The 25,674-nt window shown below is 48.3% G+C and overlaps 1 protein-coding gene across 2 annotated transcripts in view; it reads right to left on the reverse strand.

Annotated features, from left to right (window-relative positions):
• Positions 1-10,892, reverse strand: part of LOC103706809 (nuclear pore complex protein NUP155-like) — a 30,832-nt gene extending 19,940 nt beyond the window's left edge. The window contains exons 1-5 of one of the 2 annotated variants that reach the window (XM_017842706.3): positions 10,549-10,892; positions 6,088-6,257; positions 5,452-5,578; positions 1,766-2,028; positions 24-1,665 (exon numbers count right to left, since the gene is read on the reverse strand). In XM_017842706.3, coding sequence (XP_017698195.1) covers positions 24-1,665; positions 1,766-2,028; positions 5,452-5,578; positions 6,088-6,257; positions 10,549-10,707 — 2,361 coding nt within the window. In that variant the 5' untranslated portion in view covers positions 10,708-10,892. The remainder of the gene's footprint in view (positions 1-23; positions 1,666-1,765; positions 2,029-5,451; positions 5,579-6,087; positions 6,258-10,548) is intronic. The other variant, XM_008791057.3, reaches the window with a different exon arrangement.
• Positions 10,893-25,674: the final 14,782 nt, after the last annotated feature.

Consider the following 25,674-nt stretch of genomic DNA (forward strand, 5'->3'; position numbering starts at 1 on the left):
GGGTCCAAGTAATATCTATTTACCTCCATGGCAGCCAGTTCAGCAGAACTGCAAGGAAGTCGCTGCCTTTTATTTGGTGCCACAGCATCTCCTGGTTCAGCATTTTGAGAGTGTGGTACTAATAAGTTTCTGCCTGTACTTCGACTATTGGCTCCTGATTCTGAGTAAACAATAGAACTGGTTAGATCTCCTAGACCAGCAACAAAACCGTATAGCCCCCTTCTCTGGTTTCTTCTAGACCTCATAAACTGCTCTAACGAACGAATTTTGCTTTCAAGGACTTGCATTGCCTCAACAGAAAGTCTGCACACTATCACCCCTTCATTAAAGCGAGCATCAGAGCCTACTTCCCTACGGACAATCATAAAAGGTAGTTCCCATATGGGAAAGAGCAGCCTAGATGAGCACAAGCAAAGTCCTTCATGTGCACCAGAAAACACAGGTTCAGCCTCCTGCACAACCTGGCCCATGCTGAAGCCTTCAACTGAAGTTCTAGTGTTCAACAAACCAGTGCTACCATCAAGTTGTGGCATTCCAATGAGTCTTGGGTCCTCAAATACTTCTGCAGCTTTCTCAGCAACTGGATTGTTTATTAGATTTTCTTCCATGTAAACCAACTTGGCTGCTATCATTAAACACATAGATGCAGCCTCTCCAGCTCCAAAACGCTTAAAAAATTCCTCTATCTGTGGTCTTGGTGAATTGATCTCCAACAACCTTCTCAGAATATCCACAGGCCTGTTAAAAACTACCTCCATCATACCCATGGTACTGAATACAACAATCCTCCTCCGAGGTAAGATATGTTGAGTTGACAGGTCTCCTCTAGCCCAAAGTTTCCTTGATGCCTTCTCACATGATTCTCTAGATCCTGTAAAAGAGAAGTCTTCTGTATCTGAGTACAATGACTGCACAGCTACTGCTGTATCTGGCATGGGTAAAACATCAGCTGCAAAAAGCATTCGACCCTCCAGAGGCAAGGATGATACTATCTCACGTAATGCACAAGGACTTGGTGCAGTCATTCCAAAGCTACCAGAAAGAAGTGATTGCATGCTTGAATCTCTGTTAACAAGCAAAAGAGAGGACAAAGCTGGGGCTGATAAATCTGAAAGTATAAGTGTGCCAGCTGAATAAAAAGCTGTTTCCACCTTCAGAGCAAGATCATCAGCCTGAGTTCTACTAGTTGCAGACATAGTGCCAAAAGTGAGTCCACCACCAACTCCTAAAGGAGGTGATGGCCTACTTGCTAAAACTTTTAAGCAGCGTGGCCTTTGATGAGCACTATTTTGTCCTGTTAAACCGCCATTCCCACCAGAAGTAGTAAGGTACAATCTTGTGCCATCTGATAAAACAGCAACAGTGTGCAGCCATCTTGATTCCATAATCGATAAAGGAGCAACACAAACTATAGATGGTTTTGCTGCCCGGGTATTTGCTCTTGATCCTGCAGACCTTCTACTTCCATATTGTGTCTCTTGAGGATCAACCAAATTTTTCTCTTCAGCAATTCTCTTAACTGGACCATCACCATTTGCTCCCAAGTCGAAGACCTGTAGTTTCATATCTTCTGTTCGAGAATACAAAATATGCCTTTCATTATCAACAACCATATCCACAACTGGATCAATAGATCCAAATTTAAGAGCATTTGACAAGACCCATCTGGACATCAGCACAGAACAATTGAGGTATGTTACACAAGAATGTAAAATAGCGGCAAGACTTGCTTGGTGATATCCAATATTATAAATGAAACACATACCTTGAAACAAGACTGCCCAAACCTGCTGTGAGGCAAACCTTGCGGCAACACTTATGCCAGCCTGAACCAGTTGAATATTGCATTTCATATATGTGACCATCGCGCCCAGCTAGAAAAATTCGACCTCTATCCGTACATGTAATGCAGGTCATGATAACACCATCAGATGCTATTGTGTATTCAGATAAAGGCTGTAAGAAAAGTTCAGCATATCGATCTGTTCCATCCTCATTTCCAGTGCAAAATACTCCTACAAGAATCAGCTAACAATACATAGGAATAGGATGAATTAATAAACAACAAACCCTGAAAGATCATCCTTTATGAAAAATCATGAGGAGAATAATGATATCTGCAGGAACAATTTCTAAGCTTGAAGTGATGAAAGCAGAACTACATCTTCCAGTGAGAATGTTTACTAGTTATACAAACTCAGGCCTGAGCTGCCAGGCACACCAAAAAAGGTTACATTTTTTGGAAGATCTGATAGACAGGACAAAGATCAGGTGTAAAGGGTAGATTTGAGACCCTTTATTTCTCAATATCCCTCCTTTAAAATTCAGCAGGAAAAAGCTGATGAATAGGTGAAATCAGAGGCCATCATAATTATAACTTAACAAAAAATGTCTGATAGTCTTTTTGTTACCCAGACCCTTCAATTTAGTCTGAAGTACCTGACATCTGGACATGCCTCTACAAGAAAAAGTTTATTTAAATTTTGAAAGGTTACAACACTCATGCGCATACACAAACCTAAGTCCATAGGATATTCCCGAAGACCATGTTCTCCTACAGAAGGTTTTTCTATGCAATGCTGCAAGGATAAACTCTTTGATCTAGGACAGGATACTTTAGCAGAGAGAGAGAGTTGGAAAAGTTTTAGAGCAAAAAACTACTTGCATGTGAGAAGAGTTAAAAGTAGTCGGCTACGCATTTAATTCTTATTAAGGTTTGACTATGAGAAAAGCCCATTCAGGGTAGGCTTTTACTATGTCGATAGCTTTCTTGAGAAAACAATTTGATATCTAACACCTATCATATGCCCATTTTATGTTTTCTTGCATTAACAAAAAATTACTTATTTGTGGTCAAACTAATATTTCATCAGCTAAGTAAGATGATAACCTTAAAAGGGTTGTTAACGTTGGCTGTTGAAACACGTATTGAGAACTGCACTCCTCTTAGCTCTTTTCAATTGTATGATGCTTTAAGGCATGTTTCAAAGAGGGGCTTGTAATTATAAAAACACAAGTAAATTTTTTCAGCAACTCATCCCAAAGTCTCCTGACATCTCCCTTCTCCATCAGAAATACTTTGGCCCATAGAGATCAAGAACTCGATGAGTACGCTGACAATCCCCCACTAGTTCGCTGCCCATTGGAAGCTCTCTACCAGCCTGCACATCCATCGGCAAACTACCTGAAACCCATCAGCAGCCCTCCAACCACTTAAACAGGCGCATAATGCCCCCCAACAACCTCATATTTTTTCGTCTTATATTCTTCCAATTCTCCCTCTTCTATTTTCTACTTTTCTTCCTCATCTGTTCTATCTTCTCCTCTTCTTCTTATCACAACCTCATATTTTTTTGTCTTATATTCTTCCAATTCTCCCTCTTCTATTTTCTACTTTTCTTCCTCATCTGTTCTATCTTCTCCTCTTCTTCTTATCATTTTTTTTGTTATTTTTTGATTCTGTTACTTTTAATTCTTCATTTATTCTTTCGTCGAACTTTTCTGTTCTTATACTCTTCTTATTTTTTGCTGAGTTTCACAGTCCTTTTTATTCAAATTCTTTCGCTCTGTTTTTTCTCTGTTTTTTATTTCCAAATCTTCTTAGCCTTTTCTAATGCTCTTAACGTCATCTTCTGTGTCTCATTTCTTTGTTAGATTTCATCATCCTACTCCAATTTCTGATGATTTTTTTTGCTTTTGTTGTTTTTGGATTTCAAAATGAATAAATGATAAATCAATGACAATGATGATTCTTGTTCATTGAGTAGAATTGCCTATTTATATGAATGAAATAAGATTGTTACCTGTCATGTTGAACAGGTTATTGAATTAAAGTCAGCACACTACACATATACTTTCAAGTGAAATCAACCGTCCAAGATCTCCAAGGAAAATTTAAAATTAAATCTGGGAGCAATTTGTAATGCCAACTTATCACCAGGCCGCCCATGATCAGACGCATTACCAATAACCATATCAAATTACCACTTAGAACCAAAAATAACTAATTGCACATTGTCAAACAACTCCTAATCTTATAATTGAATGTAATACCTTCTTTTGAATAAATAAGTACATGGCATTCATCCCCATAATGATGACCTATCTTTAAGTATAAAGTGCACAGATAATGCAATTTCAATGTCATACCTTTTTTTGAACAAAATAAGCACATGACATTCCACCCCCATAATCATGACATTGTCTTCAGTTTCAAGGATAACTTGCACAAAAGATGCAATTGCCTCAGGATTTCTAGTCTTAGTTGCTTTGATGACAAGAAAATTGATCTTCCTTCCTCTACCTCCCATACATAGGAATAAATGGGTTGGTATCATGAAACTCTCACACTCACAGGATATTAAGAGGACAATGTGAAAAAAACATGCCTTCTTATCATGGGAACTCCAAGGAATGAGATAGATAGATGAATCTGAAAACTTAGGACTTGTATGATGCACGTTGCATGAGCGAGCAATGTCCATTTCGTCAGTTCCAGCATGAAAGACACAATTGCCACCAAAATTGAGATCTTCCTGCTCAGCGTATCCACACTCTCAAGCAAAACATCAATTTTGTCCGATCCTTGACTAAATTGTTGCTGTTCCTCCATCAATTCCCACTCAAGTGCCTTCATCATTCATAAATTATTGTTCATTGTTCCCCAGATCTCCAGTGATGTAGCTATAAAATTAATTTTGTACTGACCATACATGCTTATTTTATTCAAAAAGAGTATAAAATTTAAGATTCATTGATGATGGGCATGTAGTTCCTTTAGTTCGATGTAGTTAAGTGGCTGGCTGGGGCATTTATTTGGCAGCGGGTCAGATCATGGGTGAGAGTTCAAACCTAATTTTGTTCTTCTGATAGAGAAATAGGAGAGTTGATCTGCCTCAAAGCAGATTTTGGTAGGTCTATTCCCCTAAAAGCTAACCTTGTTGTCTTCCTCTAAAATTTACATTTCGTTTCAATCAAGTACACTACAATGAAGCATTTGAGGTCAGCTAAAGGGAGATATATCTAATTTGTCATAGACTTGTAGTTTGAACTCATATTAGTATAGAGGAGATGAATAAGAAGATATTGAAAAGGATGAACTTGCTACCTTGCTTCTAGGATCCTAACATATCATTGTGGATATGTTACACAATCTCCTGATCTGTTCTGACACAAATTAGCACAAGTTGCACTAAAACAGAGGATCCTTTCTTTATAATAATGTGTTCGACCATATCGATCCTTGTGGATGTGATGTTTGTACAATAGAATAATATTTTAAGAAATAATTAATCAGATGGAAGTATGATGACATCTGCAAAGTAAATAGCTTGAACCTGTGCCTAGGTTTTCGGTGAAATGCAATGCTTCACTTAATGTTCAAATAGATATTCATCTATTCTTTTAGTTATTTAATCTGAAAAATATAGGCATGAATTATTTCATTCTTACCTCAACAGGAGTTGCAAGCACTAAAAGATATTGGATTGCTTCCACAAAAATACCAGGCTTTGGTCTGACAAGTCCTACAGCACAAATTGCATGATCCTCACCACTGTATTCAGAGCACTGGCCATCCCTAACATAGACAAGACACTTTAAGTAAGAGATATTCTGATGATAAAGCACTTTTAGCATGAAATTCCTGGAATATAAGTCAGTGACCATGAACAAAGATACTGAGTCAAAAGGGTTAAACTATTTTACTGATGAAAATTTTAAATTGATAATGCAGTCTGTTTTTTAAGGAGATAAACTAAAAATGCAGTCAAAATTAAGAAGCAATGGGAATCTACAAGATGTAAATCTTTTCTATGGTTGTAAACTGCAAATCAGATTATAAAATATCTTTAAAAGTCTAGGTTCAAATTTTTTTAGTGAAATTTAATTTGAATGTTTGCAGTGGTGCTTTTCGAAAGGAAGTATCGCAATGAAGGAAATTCTCAAACTGCAGTAAAATTGAACATATAAAAGCTATCTGATTTATTATAAGAAAATGGTAGTCACTCTGGAATCTAGTTTGAAAATGAATTACAGAGTAGTTAATATGACAGGATAGGATTAGAATCCTTCATGATGTAACCTCACCAGCTATCAAAGCGCCAGAGAAACAAAGAATTGTCAACTGATGCCCAAGCACGGCGTATCTCTGGAAAAATTCCACATAATGCTGTTCCTTCACCACCGCCAGCATTGTATCTCTCAATTAGCACAGGAGGTAATTCCCGAGTCTCCGCAACTTCTAATAGAGGAGGCCACTACAGCACAATCATCAAACAATTATTAAAAATAAGTTACAAGAATATGGGGAAGGCTGTTTAGCATGGGAAAAAGCTGGCGAGCAACAAAGTACATATTATATACATATAAATTAAGAACAAAAATTTCCTACCTTTTAGGTCCAATTGAGCAGTTTCAAATTTCAAGAATGTAAATCAGGAGTCATAATGCAAGCAATCAAACCGTAAAAATAGACATTACTACCCCCCTCCCCACAAAAAAAAGGACCAAAAAGGCAATGAAGTAGAGGCACAATCTCCTCTGGTAATAATTCAACACAATGATGTATATTTACACTTCCTCTCAAAGAGCTGCCTGTGCTAAATTTAGTAGGATGTTTGCAACCTATGTTGTGTAATTATTCAAGGTCAATACAACAGGTAAAGGAAAATCAAGACCTGAGAGGTTGCTAATTATCATGATTGAATACTAAAATAACCAGGGATATGAACTATATGGAATAGAAGCCCAAGAGACAAGATAACCCATGTAACAACCCAGGACCTCACCCAAAATATCTAGCCAGAAGGTATTATTTGGGTTTCTTGATCCTCTATAAGTACCCAAAATCTACCCAGCGAATAACCGATGTGGGACTAAACACACGCCCGCACGAATCTTCACATACTCCCTTCGTTCAAGCCCTGACGTCCTCGTTAAGCTAAGGGTTCAAATTCATTCAAATCTAATCACAAACACCACGATCGGCCTGTGGTCAGTCTCAATAGATCCGTGTTGCAGTGTCTCCTAGACCACATAGGTTATAGGCCTCACCGCTCTGATACCATTTGTAACAACCCAGGACCTCACCCAAAATGGCTAGCCGGAAGGTATTATTTAGGTTCCTGGATCCTATATAGGTACCCAAGATCTACCCAGCAAATAACCGATGTGGGACTAAATACACGCCCCCATGGGTCCTCACAACCCAAAACCTGAAATGTCTGCAAATGCTTTCACCTCAAAAACATAAATTACACAGATTACATTTCTAGTCTTATATTTCAAACAGGTGAAGAATTTTCCAGATCCAAAGATCAATCATGTTAATTTTTTATATAATATGTGGTTATGATTCAGCTTTGGCATTATATTTGCAATTAAGGAACTCAATAAAACACTATCTGTATCATGTCCATTTATCAAACAGTTTTCACATAATCAACCTTGACAATGGCTTTAATAATTTGATTAATAAATAGATTTCTATGCAATCTTCAAAGTCTAACAGTTAGTACAATCTATCTAACAACAAACATGAAATGATGATAGAATACTTTCTTTGTTATTCTTGGAAGCAGTAGTGAAAGAAGAATAAGGTAGTGCACTAGCTGTTAGAATGATAGCTCAAGGACTTATGACAAAGAAGACTGCATGACTCACGAAAACACGGGAAGGGTGAAAACATAGATCTACGAAAGAGTTCTCTTGGAGCAGGATCCCCACGAGAACAAGAAAGAGTATGTGTAGCTGGGATAATTCTAAATGGTGCAAGCAACCCATGTTTAACCAAATAAGTTGGTCTAAGAGCTGATGTTTAACAATGGACAGCACCAACAACTGTCCAATATGATTAGTCTTATTAAAATATATGATTTGCAGCTTCTGTACCTGTACCTCCCACCAAACAAGATGTGCTACCATGCTCCAAATTCTGTAATCATCATTATCAGAGATTCTAAGGGGAGAATAATCTCTCTATACCTAATAACTAAGAAAGACCAAACATCTCTAGCATGCAAGACCACATACACCAAAAAAAATCATAATGTGGCTAAAGAAAAGAGCATATTTTTCTTCATTTTCATTTATCATCTGTTATAGGCCCATGCCCTGCTGTCGATATTGTCACAATCATGATTGAAATACCGCCACCAAGGGTGGTGCCGGTTTTTCCCAAGAACCATATGGTACCAATCCGTACCATCCGACTCTAAAGATGGTGGTGGGAATTGGTACCATATCAATACTCAACTTTGAGGCATTTTTGTTTCTTTTTGTTTTTTCCAATTTTCAGGGGTTCCAATATGCAATATGGATATTAAACCAATTTCTTTTTTTATGTGCAATATCAATATGAATTGAATTGAAGTTCATTTAATTGCCTATTTTATCAATCTAATTGGCATTTTTTTCTTATTACTATGAAAGTGAATTGTCTATAGCATAAGGAATAAAATTTGCTTCCCAATCCCTATCTCTCATGGCCAAAACTTATAAGTATTTAGATAGATGGATGCAAAGTTCTATGGATTTTCCAGTAAAATTGGCATTAGTTTTCACCGAACTTCCATATTTCTATAGTTGAATAATTTTAGCATGTTTCATCTCATTATTGAGTCAAACAATTCTATTTCCCAATTGATTTGTCTTTCACATTTCACTCTAGGTCAACCAACATGGCTCTTCATTTAAAAAAAAAATGCCATCCCAACCAACACGGGCTTGGTATCAGCCAAATCGGAGTTCGTACCAGCTCGTGCCGATAGAAACCAATTAGCACAATCAGTTCATCCCATTCTCATGCTTTGAAAAAAAAATAAAATAATTGTCATCATCAAGATTAGGATGGGCCAGTCAGTACCGATTGGGATGGCCAGTACATCTCGATTTTTCCTATTTCGGTGACCTAGCACCCATCCCAGTGTTGTTTTCATGATGGAATAGTATAGTATCAATAGTATCATCCCGTTTTGCTGATATTTAATCCGTAGTCACAATTTAGAAATCATTTTTATACTAATCAAACAACTAAGATGTCGAATTTAAGCAATGCTTACTTTGTGTGGGTCCTTTCATTCTCTGGGGTCAAACAACTTCACCCTTTTCCCATTCCTCACCAACTAATCAACAACTCATACCCCACTCTTACTTTCCTCCATCACCCCATTGCGCAACCCAGCACCTAATTGCCCATTTAACTTCATGTCCCACTAAAACAACTACCCCATGTCCTCCCTCAATCCTTCCTACATCATGCTATTTTATCTCCATGGATGGGAAAGAGAAAACTGTCTTGCTGCCCCTGCTATCTCCATTCATACCCTTGTGATGAAGGGATTCAGGACCCTCTTAGGACATCTATAACTCATTTCACCCATTTTGTTTGCTGAAAACACGCCCATCTCTCCATCTCACTCTCCACAACCAAAGGTGAGCCCCCTCCATTATATATGTATGCATGTATGTAGACACACACATGCATGCATCATGGCCTGTGAAGCTAGGTTGAGGGCTTACGGTTAGGTTTCCGGACACTTCAATAAGAGAAAAATGAAGCAGTGATCGGAGAAGGGAGAGACATAATGGGTAATAAAAAGGAGGAGGTGGTGATAGGCAACTAGTGATTGGGATGGAAGACATCCATTTCAGGCGTTCACCATGGGGACCAACACACCAGAAAATGGTAGATTTCATCCCAAAAAACTTAATTTATACATATGCTTGACTAGTTGACTAGGTGACGAACCAATACACTTAGACCAATCAATTAGAACAGGTTAGTTAAAGGCGTTAATTGGTTTGGTGGTGCACCAAGTCCTCAATTGTATCCTTAGTGGCTTTCAAACGTACACAGAGATGGAAAGATGGAGAGCGAGAAAGAGAGGGGAAAAGCTAGGAAGCTGGGCAAAGGGGTCAGAGAGGTCGGGAGAAGAGAGGTACTATCCGCTCCACTTTCAAACAAGCATGATAACTTCTTCATGTGGCATCCAAGGTATGCAGAAACAGATCCATCCACTGATATGACACTTTGTCACAGATTTGATTGAATGGGGACTGCCTCTCGGTTCGTATTTATTTTTATGTCTTCGTGAATTATAATACACCCAACTTCCCCCATAGGCATCGAGTGGTCGCCAAGTTGCCTCCATACAACAAGCGCCTTCCAAAAACATTGAAAAGCTCAACCTTTGGAAGCGATTCGCCTATACAAGTGAAAACTAAACGGCAACCATATGATAACCGGAAAAGAAAACACCCCGACCACAGACCATCCGTTAAACCCCACGACTCTTAGGTGAGACTTTAATTTGACATGTCTACTTTCCCGAAAAACATTGCAGATTTTCTTTTTCATCATCTATATATAGTAAGTTTTCAAGATTCTGAGTTTAGGTCCTATCAACTTCTTGGATTACTCTAGCAAAGAAAACATTTTGTTACTTTACAAGGGAAAAAATCCTCGATTGGGGAAATGATAAAGAAACGCTAGTAGTGCGATGCTTCTGGATTTCTTTGTAATTGCGCAAGGAGGCGAGAAGAGAGTACCTCTTTGGGATGGGAAGAGTAGGGATGGGTGGCGAGTTTCGAAGCTTCGAGAGCCTCTCGCAGGTCGACCTGGCCGGCGGCTTCCTTCTCGATGCGCTCGCTCACAACGACGCCGGCGGAAGCCACGTCCAATCCGACGATCTCGTCCTCCCACGCCATGGATTTCCCTCGGAGAGAGAGAGAGAGAGAGAGAGAGAGAGAGAGAGAATGGTGGGGAAGAAGGAAGAAGGAAGAAGGAAGAGCTTTGGGTGATCTATCGGGAGGGAAGAGAGCGGAAGAGAGAGAGGCGCGAAGAGGGTTTTCGAGGGGGTCTTGGCGGGATCAATTTGGATACGATTACGGGATTAGGGCACGACCCCAGGACTGGGTTTTGGAACCAACGACGGATATATTGTCCGTAATGCGGAGTGTTAATGTTAACTTGAATCGATCGTATTCATAGGTCACTTGGGTCACTTGGGTCACTTGGGTCAATTATACTTTTTCTAATTTTCTCATGGTGGATCATATAATTATTTATCAGTCCAATCACCCACTAGAGCCCTCCATTTGGAAAACATGGAGATGAATATCTTTTTACTTGTAGTACATATCAACCACTCACAACTTATCTATTGGACACTTAGGCCCTGTTTGGGGGAGCTGTTGGCAGTAGAGCTGTTAGAAGTAGAGCTGTTGGAAGTAGAGCTGTCTGAAGTAGAGCTGTTATAAAAAGCTGTTTGCTGTTTGGTAACTATATTCGTAAAGTGCTGTGCTACTTTGTTTTGTGTTTGGTAAACAAACTGAGAAAGTACTTTTGTATGACAAAATTACCATAAAGGACATTGCATAGTATTATACAATAGAACATAATAAAACATAACATAAATTAATACATAAATATACGATATAGTATAATATTATTGTAATATAAAATAATATTATGTTGATATATCATAATAGTAATATAATTATTAGAGTAAATTAATATTTGGTAATATAACATAATATTAAATTATTTAAAATAACATATTAATGTATTATGATGTAATGTAATATAATACAATATTTATAGTACAATACAATAATAAAAGTATAAAATATTATAATTATTAGTATAAATTAATTTCTCATAATATAACATAATATTAAATTATTTAAAATAACATATTAATGTATTATAATGTAATGTAATATAATACAATATTTATAGTATAATATAATAATAAAGGTATAAAATATTATAATTATTATTATAAATTAATTTTCCATAATATAAAATAATATTAAATTATTTAAAATAACATATTAATGTATTATGATATAATATAATATTATATTATATTTATAGTATAATACAAAAATAAAGGTATAAAATATTATAATTATTAGTATAAATTAATTTCTCATAATATAACATAATATTAAATTATTTAAAATAACAAATTAATGTATTATAATGTAATGTCATATAATACAATATTTATAGTATAATACAATAATAAAGGTATAAAATATTATAATTATTATTATAAATTAATTTTTCATAATATAAAATAATATTAAATTATTTAAAATAACATATTAATGTATTATGATATAATATAATATGATATTATATTTATAGTTGTTGCTGGTGGTCCAAACCGAGAACGATTGACACGACGGTGTGAACGGGGTTCCGCCTGAGTTGTCTTGGTTGGTGCTGGTTGCGCTCCACCTTCCGCCAAGGAACCTGCAAATAAGCCTTGCACCACCACCAGGGTGGTGATGGCCCTCCGACGGTCAAGTCAGAGGAGATTGGAGGAGGAGAGATGATAATCACAAGTGGGAGAGAGTGCTCTGGGAGGTATTGCTTACCCCCCCCTCTTCTCCCCCCAGCCGCATATATGCCTGGCTGGGAGGTCTCTCAGGGGGGTTTGTCGTCGTGGGGCACGATAGAATGGCCACTGACATGGCCGTTACGGGGCGTCGTGGAGCAGCGCCGGGTACGGTCATGGCAGGGCGTAGTGGAGCTCCGCTTTGTACGGTCGATACAGGAGATCGTGGGCAGCATCGGGTACAGCCGTTGCAGGGAGTAGTGGAGCAGGAGGCCGCGGCGTGCCTCTGGAGAATAGCCTGTCGTTATCAAAAGATCTCCGACTCGGGGTCGGAATGCTGGATCATAGGGCAGCCGACCCGGGGTCGGGCTGCGGAGCCGAGGAGGTCCGACTCGGGGTCGGAGTGCTGGATCATAGGGCAGCCGACCCGGGGTCGGGCTGCGGAGCCGAGGAGGTCCGACTCGGGGTCGGAGTGCTGGATCATAGGGCAGCCGTAGCTTTCCTGGATACGCGTGCCGATCACGTGGGGCATGGCGGCTCAATTCCCCCATAACAGTAGCCCCCCGCTTCCGAGCCTGGAACCAGAAGGGGAACAGGTGAAGGGAGTGATGTTTCGAGATTGCCGCCATCCTTCGGAGAGGCGCGCGCGCTTCAAGCTTCCCGCCTTCTTTATGGCGTATGGCGGTTGCTGCTGACCTGGCAACCTGAGGATTTCGGCGGACATCCTTCCTTAATGGTGTCGATTCGCCTTTGGGGTGCGAGCGACCCTTCGGCGGCCAGGCGTCTTCTGGCGTCATCGAGGTGTCACTTGCCCTTTCGCCTATTTAATCGGGGGCCCTCCCCCGTCCGTCTTCTTCTTTACGGACATTTTCGAGTTTCTCCTTTGCGCTACCATTGTTGCCGCCGAAACGTTCGCTTGCTTTTTCTTTGACGCTCTCGGAGCCGTTCTTCCTCCTCTTCAAGTGAGTTTCCCACTCTTCTACTTTGAGCTCTTCATACTTTTTCTCTTTGTACTAGTGCACCCCAGTCGTTCCGGCCTTTCCCTCCTTCTTGACCCCGTCCTGACCGTAGATTGGCCATTAGGGATGGGCGAAGTGGGAGCAGATAGCATCAAGTCAAAACTGGTCGCCGAGGACTTAGACGGATTTGTGGCTCGGTACCACCTTCCCGAGGCCTGCAATGTCACGCTCCCAGGGCCTGAGGAGAGGATGTCTCATCCTCCCCGAGGGAAGATCGCCATCAATGAGGGCATCCTCCAAGCCGGGTTCCGCTTTCCCCCTTCAGACCTAGTCTTACAGGTGCTCCGGGGTTTAGGAATGGCACCGACGCAACTGGTGCCGAACTCGTGGCGTGCTCTGACGGTCTTCCAGGTTCTCTGTCGCTTGCATGCGATTCCCGCCACCTTGAACGTTTTCTGGGAGCTCTACGGCCTGAGCGGCCACCCCCAGGACAAAGGGTGGTGGTGCTTCGCAGCGCGGCGAGGGTGCGGCCTTGTCAAGGAGGGTCCTACCTCCATTCACCACTGGAAGGAGCGCTTCTTTTTCGTTGATGCAGACCCCTCCTGGGAAATCAGGGCAATCTGGGGGACGCCGGTGAAGTCCCCAATTGGCCTGTCGAAGTTGTCGAGGGAGGAATCCGAGGGCGTCGCCGCCTTGAAGGGGTTGGTCGCCGAGGGCCAGCTTCCCCCGGTGGGCCGCCTCATTTCTGAGGATACCTTGGTGAACGTCGGTTTGAGCTCGGTCCCCACCGACCGTGAGTCCGCCATCGTTTCTTTAGCTCTTTTCTTCTCTTTCGTTCCTTCTTCCTTTCGGTTTCTCAGTCCCTGACCATCCCGTCCTTCTTGCAGAGGTCGACGACGTCATGCGGTCGGTGAAGTCGAAGGCTGTTGGTAGGGCGTCCCTGCTGGAAGCAGTCCGGAGGAGGAAACGAGCTCTTCCGAGCGGGGCCCCACCGGCGAAGAAGTCCCGTAAGGAGATACCTCCGATGCCGACCGACGAGTCCGGGCCCACCGGTCAGGGAGATGTCGTGGGCACCGACCGGCAGCTGACGCTGTATCAGCCCTCCGGTGGTAAGGTTGCCGCTACTCCGGAGGTGCCACCTGAGCCTGCTCAAGACGGACGGGTCGGACGTGATCGGTCCCCAACCCGGCCTTTGACTCGGTCGGCTCCTGATGACTCGAGGAGGGACGCGCCGAGGCCCCGGCCGAGCGGGACCCTATCAATTCCTGGGGCGACCCCCGCCGCGAGCGTGATCAGCCGGACTCTTCCCCAGGCGATGGATAAGGGTAAGGCTGCAGAACCACCATCCGGCTCCGGGGAGAAATCGGGGTCTGCCTTCACTACCGATGGCGCCCGAAATCTCATCGAAACAGTGTTGCTGGAGAAGGACCGTCGGCGGGTCCGGGAGTTGGATGTCTCTGACGTCGGGGCCGCCAGCTGCGTCTGTCTCATGTCGGTGAGTGTTCTTCTGGCCGTCTTTCACCATTTATTGGCTCTGTTGTTCTCCGCCTGACTCCCTTATTTTTCCTATTTCTTAGCTCGCCCAGTACATGATCCGTCTGGAGGAGTGCTACAAGGAACAGGCGGGGCTTTTGGCGAAGGCCGAGGACCGGCTGAGAGCAATGGAAGAGGGAGGCCGGGCTGCGGCAGGCAGGACGACCGGGGACCTCGAGGCGAGGCTCCGGGAGGCCGAAGAGCGGGCACTCGGCTTCGCCGCCCTGGAGGAGCAACTGTCAGAGGCTCGGGAGCAACTCAAAGCCGCCTCGGGCCTCGAAAGCAGGGTCAAGAAGGCGGAGGAACGGGCTGAAAAGCAGTCCCGGAAGATCGCGGACTATCGAGAGCGGTGGGAGAAGGCCCAGCGGTCTGCCGACAACGCCTGCGACCGAATCCGCTCTTTTGAAGCCAAACTAGGCGAACTGGAGTCGGCCCTGGAGAAGTCATGCACGGACGTCCAAGAGCTCCGTTCGCGCCTGAAGGAAGCCGAGGCCGCTCGGGTTGCTACCGAGGCGAAGCATAAAGAGGCTCAGGCTGATCTGCTGAGGGTCTCCTCTGAGGCCGAAGGCCGGATTGTGGCGAAGGTCTTGGAGGCCAAGGCTCAGATTATGGAGCGAGCTGAGGCGGAGCTGGCCGAGAAGAGGGCGGAAATCGGGCGTCAGGCGGTAGAGGCTTATCGCCAGTCCGCCGAGTTCGCCCATGATATGTCGGAGGCAGTGCGGACCTATCGCCAGTCTGACGAGTTTGTCCATGACGCGTCGGACGCGGGGGCCGAAGCCTTCACCTTGGGCTTCGAGGAGGGCCTGGCAAGGGTGTCGGCTAAGTATCCCGAAGTTGACCTGAGCGAGATCTCCCTCCTGGACTCCTCTCCGGCGCCATCGCCTGCTGGTTCTCCTGCTGCTTCCCTACCTCCCGCGGACGAGCCCGGCGTTCCCGACTCGGGAGTTCCTCCAAGCTGACCTCTTGTACCTTCCATTGTCTTTTTTATTTTTGTATGTCGGCGCTTTGCCCAATTGTATGGGCCTCGGCCCTGAAAATTAATGCACGTTGAATATTTCTTCATCTCGCCCTCGTCCTCTTTTTTTTTTAGCTCTTGGTTGCTTCTTGCTGACTTTTGATTCCCGAAGTTCTTCCGGCACTAGGCCAGGCATCCGAGGGTTAAACCTCAGGAAACTCTTCCGGCGCTAAGCCAGGCATCCGAGGGTTAGGCCTCAGGAAATTCTTCCGGCGCTAAGCCAGGCATCCGAGGGTTAGGCCTCAGGAAATTCTTCCGGCGCTAAGCCAGGCATCCGAGGGTTAGGCCTCAGGAAATTCTTCCGGCGCTGAGCCAGGCATCCGAGGGTTAGGCCTCAGGAAATTCTTCCGGCGCTAAGCCAGGCATCCGAGGGTTAGGCCTCAGGAAATTCTTCCGCTCGCTGGTCGGCCAAGGCTGGCGCAAGCCGAAGCGACCGGTCGGGGCTTCCGGCTAGTCTGCTCCCGGGATGATCATCGGGTTAGCCAGGCATCCGAGGGCCGAGCCTCGGGAGATTCCACTCGTTGGTCGGCCAAGGCTGGCGCAAGCCGAGGCGACCGGTCGGGGCTTCCGGCTAGTCTGCTCCCGGGATGATCATCGGGTTAGCCAGGCATCCGAGGGCCGAGCCTCGGGAGATTCCACTCGTTGGTCGGCCTAGGCTGGCGCAAGCCGAGGCGACCGGTCGGGGCTTCCGGCTAGTCTGCTCCCGGGATGATCATCGGGTTAGCCAGGCATCTGAGGGTTGTCAAGCCTCAGGGAAATTCCGCTCGTTGGTCGGCCAAGGCTGGCGCAAGCCGAAGCGACCGGTCGGGGCTTCCGGCTAGTCTGCTCCCGGGATGATCATCGGGTTAGCCAGGCATCCGAGGGTTGTCAAGCCTCAGGAAAATTCCGCTCGTTGGTCGGCCAAGGCTGGCGCAAGCCGAGGCGACCGGTCGGGGCTTCCGGCTAGTCTGCTCCCGGGATGATCATCGGGTTAGCCAGGCATCCGAGGGCCGAGCCTCGGGAGATTCCACTCGTTGGTCGGCCAAGGCTGGCGCAAGCCGAGGCGACCGGTCGGGGCTTCCGGCTAGTCTGCTCCCGGGATGATCATCGGGTTAGCCAGGCATCTGAGGGTTGTCAAGCCTCAGGGAAATTCCGCTCGTTGGTCGGCCAAGGCTGGCGCAAGCCGAGGCGACCGGTCGGGGCTTCCGGCTAGTCTGCTCCCGGAATGATCATCGGGTTAGCCAGGCATCCGAGGGTTAGGCCTCAGGAAATTCTTCCGCTCGCTGGTCGGCCACTTGTCGCTCGCCGCCCATCGGGGTTTCTCTGTGCCCAGCCGCGACCGTGTTTCTCCTCTCCTCCAAGCGTTGCCTGGGGGGAACACGAGAAGGGTATTAAACGCTAATTAATGCGTTACCTGGGAAATCGGATCGCCAGTTGCTGCTGGTGAGGAGTGTTAGTTGAGCGGCCGCGATACGCGGGTTCTTCGAGGAGGATGCGGCCTGGGCGCGAGCGGAGACACGTGGACCTAGGGGTATACGTCACCCGGATCGTCCTGCACAAAGAATGCGATTTAAGGAGAATGACGCTTAGGAAATCGCGGGGAGATACGCCTCGGGAGCCGGAACGGCTCCGGATTCAGTGCGCCTGCATTTATTGGAGCCACCCGTATCGGAACTACCAGGGGGCCGCAGCTTGGCTATAAATACAGGTGCAGGTACGATGGAATTTGCCAAGCCGGAGCTGCAGGTTGCCATGGATCGCGGACCTCCTCCTTGGCATATGACTGAGAGACTCCTGTCGAAGGAAAGGGGAGGCGCTCCCCTTACAACTTCAGCCAACTAGCCGTTTCATCTGGGATCAACAAGGAGGGTCTCCCCGGCGGAACTCCGCTCTAGGCGTTTCATCCGGGATCACATCTCCCCTCCTTGAAGTTCAGCCTCCCGGTTGAGCTCTGCGCCGGACGCTCAATCCGGGACCGCGCCTCCATATACTCTTCCCCCTCGAATCCCTTCTCTTCCCTACCACTGGGGAAGATGGGAATATCCTTTGGAGGCGGCGTTCCCCTGGGGGCAGCGGGAGCTTCTTCTGCGGCGGCTCCTCCTCTTTTTGGTGAGGTGCTGGATGGCGCCTCCGGTTAGAAGCACCCACTTCTGGTGGGACTGCAGCCGCCCTGGGTTGAGGGTTTGGGTCCCCACCTCTTCTTTACTTTCTTTACTCCCTAATTCCCCTCTGGGAATTCCTTGTAATCACACGAGCACGCCACTGTAACCAGAAATTATTGAAATGAAAAGTGTTGCACCTTTTTAAATTGTCTTTCTGGCCTTGTTGTTCTACTGGTAATACATCCGCAGGTTAGCGGAATTCCAGCCCCTTGGAATTTCTCGGCCATCTAGGGCTTCCAACTGGTAGGAGCCAGGTCGGTTTACCCAACGAACTTTATACGGGCCTTCCCAATTTGGCGCTAGCTTCCCACCTTCCGTAGGTTGAGATGCCTTAGCTCGCCTCAGCACCAGATCTCCAATTCTGAAAAGCTTCGGTCGGACTTTGGAGTTGTAATATCGGGCCACCCTCTGCTGATACATTGCCATCCGTACCTGAGCCATTTCCCTTGCCTCTTCCAAGAGATCCAAGTTCCCTCGGAGTTGCTCTGAATTGGCCTCGGGTCGGTGCGCGGCCACCCGAGGCGAGGGGAGTCCGAGCTCCACGGGGGCAACGGCTTCCGTGCCATAGGTTAGGCTGAAAGGTGTCTCTCCAGTAGGAGTCCGTTGTGTGGTCCGATACGCCCAAAGGACATTCTCGAGTTCCTCGACCCAAGCTTGCCCCGTCCGGCCGATCCGCGCTTTGATACCTTGGAGGATTGTCCGATTTGTGACCTCGGCCTCGCCGTTGGTTTGGGGATGCGACACGGATGTGAACCGATGCTCGATCCCAAATTCCTCGCAGAAGTCCCGGAAGTGCTTGTTATCAAACTGTCGACCGTTATCCGAGATGAGGACCCGAGGTACTCCAAATCGGACGATGATGTTCTTCTTCACGAACTTCCGGACTTGTGCCTCCGTGATGGTGGCCAGTGGCTCTGCCTCCACCCACTTGGTGAAGTAGTCGATGGCGACAATCAAAAATTTCCGCTGGGCCGAAGCGACGGGGAATGGTCCGAGGATATCCATTCCCCATTGTGCGAAGGGCCAGGGCGCGGTGATTGGCGCCAAGGGGACTGAGGGGACTCTCTGGACGTTGGCGTGGCGCTGGCAGGCGTCGCATTTCCGCACGTGGTCCTTCGAGTCCTCCATCAAGGTCGGCCAATAGTAGCCTTGCCTCATGATCTTATGCGCCAAGGACCTAGCCCCCAAGTGCGATCCGCAGATGCCTTCGTGGACTTCGCCGAGGGCGTAGGCCGCTTCCGCGGGGCGGAGGCACCTTAAGAGGGGGGCGGTAAACGAGGTCCGATACAGCCTCCCTTCATAAAGTACGTAGTGGGCGGACTTCTTTACAAGCCGCCGGGCCTGATCTTCGTCTTCAGGGAGGATTCCTTCGGCGAGGTAGGCGACGAGCGGGTCCATCCAAGACGGCTCCGGATCAATTGCCATCACCGCTCCAGCCCCGTCAATGCTCGGGGCATCCAGGGTCTCCAGGTAGATTGCCCTCGACAAGTTGTGCGCGTCTGCGTCCACTAGGCGGGACAACCTGTCGGCCCTGGCATTTTCGCTCCTCGGGACCTGCTGAATGTCAACACTGCCGAGGTCGGGAATGAGTGTTTGCACCTTTTTGACGTAGCTCTGCATGGTCGGGCTCCGCGCCTCGAACTCCCCTCGAACCTGCCCGACCACCAGCTGGGAGTCGGTGAAGACTTTCAGACGCCGGATGCCGAGCTCCTTGGCGAGTTTGAGTCCCGCGACTAGGGCCTCGTACTCCGCCTCATTGTTGGTCACTGGAAATCCGAACCTCAAGGCATACTCGGCTATCACTCCATCGGGATTGGTGAGGACCAGCCCAGCCCCTCCACCTTCAGGGTTCGACGACCCGTCAATGTGGAGCGTCCAGATCGGGAGATCGAGGCTGGGTGTCTCCGGCGGCTTAGGTTCCGCCTCCTGCACAGTGCACTCAGCGAGAAAGTCCGCGAGTACCTGGGCCTTGATGGCTGGTCGGGGCTGGTAGCGGATGTCGAACTCACCAAGTTCTACTGCCCACTTCACCAGCCGTCCCGCATTCTCTGTGTTATGGGGGAATTGAGCCGCCATGCCCCACGTGATCGGCACGCGTATCCAGGAAAGCTACAGCTGCCCTATGATCCAGCACTCCGACCCCGAGTCGGACCTCCTCGGCTCCGCAGCCCGACCCCGGGTCGGCTGCCCTATGATCCAGCACTCCGACCCCGAGTCGGACCTCCTCGGCTCCGCAGCCCGACCCCGGGTCGGCTGCCCTATGATCCAGCATTCCGACCCCGAATCGGAGATCTTTTGATAACGACAGGCTATTCTCCAGAGGCACGCCGCGGCCTCCTGCTCCACTACTCCCTGCAACGGCTGTACCCGATGCTGCCCACGATCTCCTGTATCGACCGTACAAAGCGGAGCTCCACTACGCCCTGCCATGACCGTACCCGGCGCTGCTCCACGACGCCCCGTAACGGCCATGTCAGTGGCCATTCTATCGTGCCCCACGACGACAAACCCCCCTGAGAGACCTCCCAGCCAGGCATATATGCGGCTGGGGGGAGAAGGGGGGGGGTAAGCAATACCTCCCAGAGCACTCTCTCCCACTTGTGATTATCATCTCTCCTCCTCCAATCTCCTCTGACTTGACCGTCGGAGGGCCATCACCACCCTGGTGGTGGTGCAAGGCTTGTTTGCAGGTTCCTTGGCGGAAGGTGGAGCGCAACCAGCACCAACCAAGACAACTCAGGCGGAACCCCGTTCACACCGTCGTGTCAATCGTTCTCGGTTTGGACCACCAGCAACACTCTGGATTGCTGAGAATCTGCCGCAGTGGTTGATCGGTCAAAAGGGTGACAGAATGAGCCTGGAAATAGGGGCGAAGCCTCCTGGTCGCAGTCAGCAGCGCGAAGGCGATCTTCTCAGCCTTCGTGTACCGCGTCTCGGCATCCCGGAGGACTCGGCTGATGTAGTATACAGGCTTCTGAAGTCTTGCCTCTTCCCGAACCAGTACTGCGCTGACTGCGGTTGGGGAGACCGCCAGGTAAAGGTAGAGCATCTCCCCCTCTTGCGGCTTGGACAGCAGGGGAGGAGACGCCATGTACTCCTTGAGCTGGTCGAACGCCGCATGGCATTCGGCCGTCCAGAGGAAGTCTTTTGGGCGCTTCAACACCTTGAAGAATGGTTGGCAGCGTTCGGCCGACTTTGCCACAAATCGTCCGAGCGCGGCGACCCTTCCAGCGAGCTCCTGAACCTCCTTCACTTTGGTCGGAGGGGACATATCTTGGATGGCTTTGATCTTGTCCGGGTTGGCCTCGATCCCGCGCTGGTTGACAATGAAACCGAGGAACCTCCCGGCCGAAGCACCAAAAGCGCACTTCGCTGGGTTTAGCTTCATGCGAAACTTTCGCAAGGTGGTGAAAGTCTCCTCCAGATCTGCAATGTGCTGGTCTGCATGGCGGCTTTTTACCAGCATATCGTCCACGTACACCTCCATATTCCGGCCGATCTGCTCCTTGAAGATTTTATTGACGAGGCGCTGGTAAGTGGCGCCAGCGTTCTTCAGACCGAAGGGCATTACCTTGTAACAGTACAGCCCCCGGTCTGTTATGAAGGCAGTTTTCTCCTCGTCCTGTGGAGCCATCATTATTTGGTTGTAGCCGGAGAAGGCGTCCATAAAAGACAGTAGCTGATATCCGGAAGTCGCGTCGACCAGTTGGTCTATCCGTGGAAGCGGAAAGCTATCCTTGGGGCACGCCTTGTTCAGGTCGGTGTAGTCGACGCACATCCTCCACTTCCCGCTCGCCTTCCGGACAAGTACGACGTTTGCCAGCCACTCGGGGTAGCTCACCTCTCTTATGAAACCTGCCTCCAAGAGTTTGTCTACCTCCTGGTCGACCACCCGGATCCGATCCGGGGCACAGTGTCTCTTCTTTTGCTTTACTGGTCGGTGGGTCGGGTCGACGTTGAGGGCGTGAGAAACGACCTCCGGGTCGATCCCAGGTACATCGGCCGCCGACCAGGCAAACACATCTGCATTGGCTCGGAGGAATTCCACTAACCGGAGCCGAGCTTCCAAGTCGAGGTTGGCACCGACCCGGACCGTGCGGTCCGGGCGGTCTTCTTCGAGGGGAACTTCGATTACGCCCTCGGCCGGCTCCCCGTGCCGCAAGGCCACTTCGTCTCTGGCGTCAAGTGACTCGACGCTTAGGGCCTCCATGGGCTTCTTCCCTTTGAGAGTTGCTAGGAAACACTGCCGTGCGGTCGGCTGGTCACCTCGGACCTCTCCAATCCCGGCCGCTGTGGGGAACCGCATGAGCAAATGGTAGGTAGAAACCACCGCGCGAAGGGCGTTCAGTCCGGGTCGTCCGAGGATAGCGTTGTAGGCCGAGGGGACACGGACGACCAAGAACCCGAGCCGCACCGTGGCTTCTGCGGGTGCAATGCCCGCAGTCACAGGCAGCTCGATGACACCTTCGGCCGAGATAGCGTCTCCAGTGAATCCTATGAGGGGGGTGGATGTTTTGTGCAACAATTGTCGGGAAAAGCCCATCTTTTGGAAGGCCTCGTAATACAAAATATCAGCTGAGCTTCCACTATCCACAAGAACACGCCTTACATCATAGTCCGCCATAGTGAGAGAGATCACCATGGCGTCATCGTGGGGAGTCTGAACCCCCTTTACATCTTCATCACAAAAAGTGATTACATTTCCGACCCGCTGCCTCTTCGCGACGGCCACTCCTGATACTTCCGCCGAGCCCCCTGCGTTCCTCACGGGCCGAGAGCAGCCCCCAGTGATGGTGTGGATCACTCCCGCAACGGGTCGATTCTGCTCCCGAGGCTCCTGAGGGGCCGGGTCGGCTGGACGCGGGTCTGCGGGGGGACGTCGGTCGTTTACATATCGACCGAGACGTCCTCGGCGAATGAGAGCCTCGATCTCGTCCCGAAGCTGGAAGCAGTCTTCGGTATCGTGGCCGTGGTCTCGGTGGTACTCACAGTACGCCCGAGAAGGCTTCCTCCCAGGGATCTTCTTCATCTGCCTCGGGACCGGGAGGTCCTCCCGCCCCTTGACCTCCATGAGGATCTGGGCCCGGGGGGCCAGGAGTGGGGTGTACCGGTTGAAGCGTCGGTGCGGAGAACGAGGGCGTGTGGCGCCGTGGTTCCTTGCTGGTGACGGGCTTCTGCGCCGGCGTTGAGGCGTCGGGCTCCTCCTCTGGGGTGCCTCTTTTCGCCTTTTCTTCCCGGGCTTTAGAGGGGCTTCGGCGGCCTCCTTGTTCCGGTGGGAGGCTGCCTCCTCGGCGTCTGCATACTGGTTTGCCCGAGACAACAGCTCCGGGAAGCTCCGCGGCAGACGTTTGTCCAGGGAGAAGGTGAGTCTGCCCTTCCGGAAGCCTCGCTTCAGGGCTGAGAGAGCCACCTCCTGGCTCAAATTCCGGACCTCCAGTGTTGCCTTGTTGAAGCGGGTGAGATAATCCCGCAGGCTCTCTCCCTCGTTCTGCCGGACATCGAAGAGGGAGTCGGAGACCAGTCTTCGCCGGCTACTGACGGCGAAATGGCTGATGAAGAGACGGGTGAACTGGTGGAAGGACTGGATGGAATTAGCCTCCAGGCCGGCGAACCACGCCCTTGCCGGGCCGCGGAGGGTCGCCGGGAAGGCTTTGCAGAGGAGAGGATCCGATGCTCCATGGAGGAGCATAAGAGTCCTGAAACTCTCCACGTGGTCCCGTGGGTCCGCCGCCCCGTCGTAGGGTTCGATCGCCGGCATTTTGAACCCCGGCGGGTTTAGGGTTCGCAGGATCCTTGAGGCAAGCGCCGGCTGGGAGGAGATTTCCAAGTCGGCGAAGGGATCTTTGGAGTGGCCCTTCAGGACCTGGAGCTGTCTGTGGAGATCGTCCACCCGCCGGTCCAGGGAGCGCGACCGGTGGGTGGGAGACAAGGAGCGGCGCGAGGGGGACCGACTGGAGTGCGGGCCCCTCGAGGACTGGGGTGTCTGAGAACGCGCCCGGGTCCGCCTCTCGTACCCCGCGCAGCTCCGATGAGAAGGTCCTGGCAGAATGGACCGCACTCGAGAATCCTCCCCGCGCCGGCGCTCCTCTCCATGGGAGAGGAAGGAGCGCGGGTTGTGAGGAAGAGGCGAGTGCTCGGGGAGCAGCGGCTCCTGAGCCCGCTGCGGCACCCGAGAGATCACACCCTGCAGATTCTGCACTGCCTCCGCGAGGGTGCGAACCTGCTGGGCTAGCTGGTCGAACTGAGCAGGTTCGACCGTCTGAATGGGAGGAGAAGCGGTGGAATGCTGCTGAGAGTGTGTTGGGGACGCAGCAGCCTCCCGGCCAGAGGCGCGAGAGGCTCCGCGACCGGAAGCATTGGAAGCTCCGCGACCACCTCGCCGTGCCATTACGACCGTTCTGAGATTCGGCCCTTCCTCTAGTGCCAACTGTTGCTGGTGGTCCAAACCGAGAACGATTGACACGACGGTGTGAACGGGGTTCCGCCTGAGTTGTCTTGGTTGGTGCTGGTTGCGCTCCACCTTCCGCCAAGGAACCTGCAAACAAGCCTTGCACCACCACCAGGGTGGTGATGGCCCTCCGACGGTCAAGTCAGAGGAGATTGGAGGAGGAGAGATGATAATCACAAGTGGGAGAGAGTGCTCTGGGAGGTATTGCTTACCCCCCCCTCTTCTCCCCCCAGCCGCATATATGCCTGGCTGGGAGGTCTCTCAGGGGGGTTTGTCGTCGTGGGGCACGATAGAATGGCCACTGACATGGCCGTTACGGGGCGTCGTGGAGCAGCGCCGGGTACGGTCATGGCAGGGCGTAGTGGAGCTCCGCTTTGTACGGTCGATACAGGAGATCGTGGGCAGCATCGGGTACAGCCGTTGCAGGGAGTAGTGGAGCAGGAGGCCGCGGCGTGCCTCTGGAGAATAGCCTGTCGTTATCAAAAGATCTCCGACTCGGGGTCGGAATGCTGGATCATAGGGCAGCCGACCCGGGGTCGGGCTGCGGAGCCGAGGAGGTCCGACTCGGGGTCGGAATGCTGGATCATAGGGCAGCCGACCCGGGGTCGGGCTGCGGAGCCGAGGAGGTCCGACTCGGGGTCGGAGTGCTGGATCATAGGGCAGCCGTAGCTTTCCTGGATACGCGTGCCGATCACGTGGGGCATGGCGGCTCAATTCCCCCATAACAATAGTATAATACAAAAATAAAGGTATAAAATATTATAATTATTAGTATAAATTAATTTTTCATAATATAACATAATATTAAATTATTTAACATAACATATTAATGTATTATGATATAATATAATATGATATTATATTTATAGTATAACACAAAAATAAAGGTATAAAATATTATAATTATTAGTATAAAATAATTTTCCATAATATAACATAATATTAAATTATTTAACATAACATATTAATGTATTATGATATAATATAATATGATATTATATTTATAGTATAACACAAAAATAAAGGTATAAAATATTATAATTATTAGTATAAAATAATTTTCCATAATATAACATAATATTAAATTATTTAACATAACATATTAATGTATTATGATATAATATAATATGATATTATATTTATAGTATAACACAAAAATAAAGTTATAAAATATTATAATTATTAGTATAAAATAATTTTTCATAATAATTTCTCATAATTTCCCATAAAA

Source organism: Phoenix dactylifera, chromosome 11 (genome assembly GCF_009389715.1).
Source record: "Phoenix dactylifera cultivar Barhee BC4 chromosome 11, palm_55x_up_171113_PBpolish2nd_filt_p, whole genome shotgun sequence".
Classification (NCBI taxonomy): Eukaryota; Viridiplantae; Streptophyta; class Magnoliopsida; order Arecales; family Arecaceae; genus Phoenix; species Phoenix dactylifera.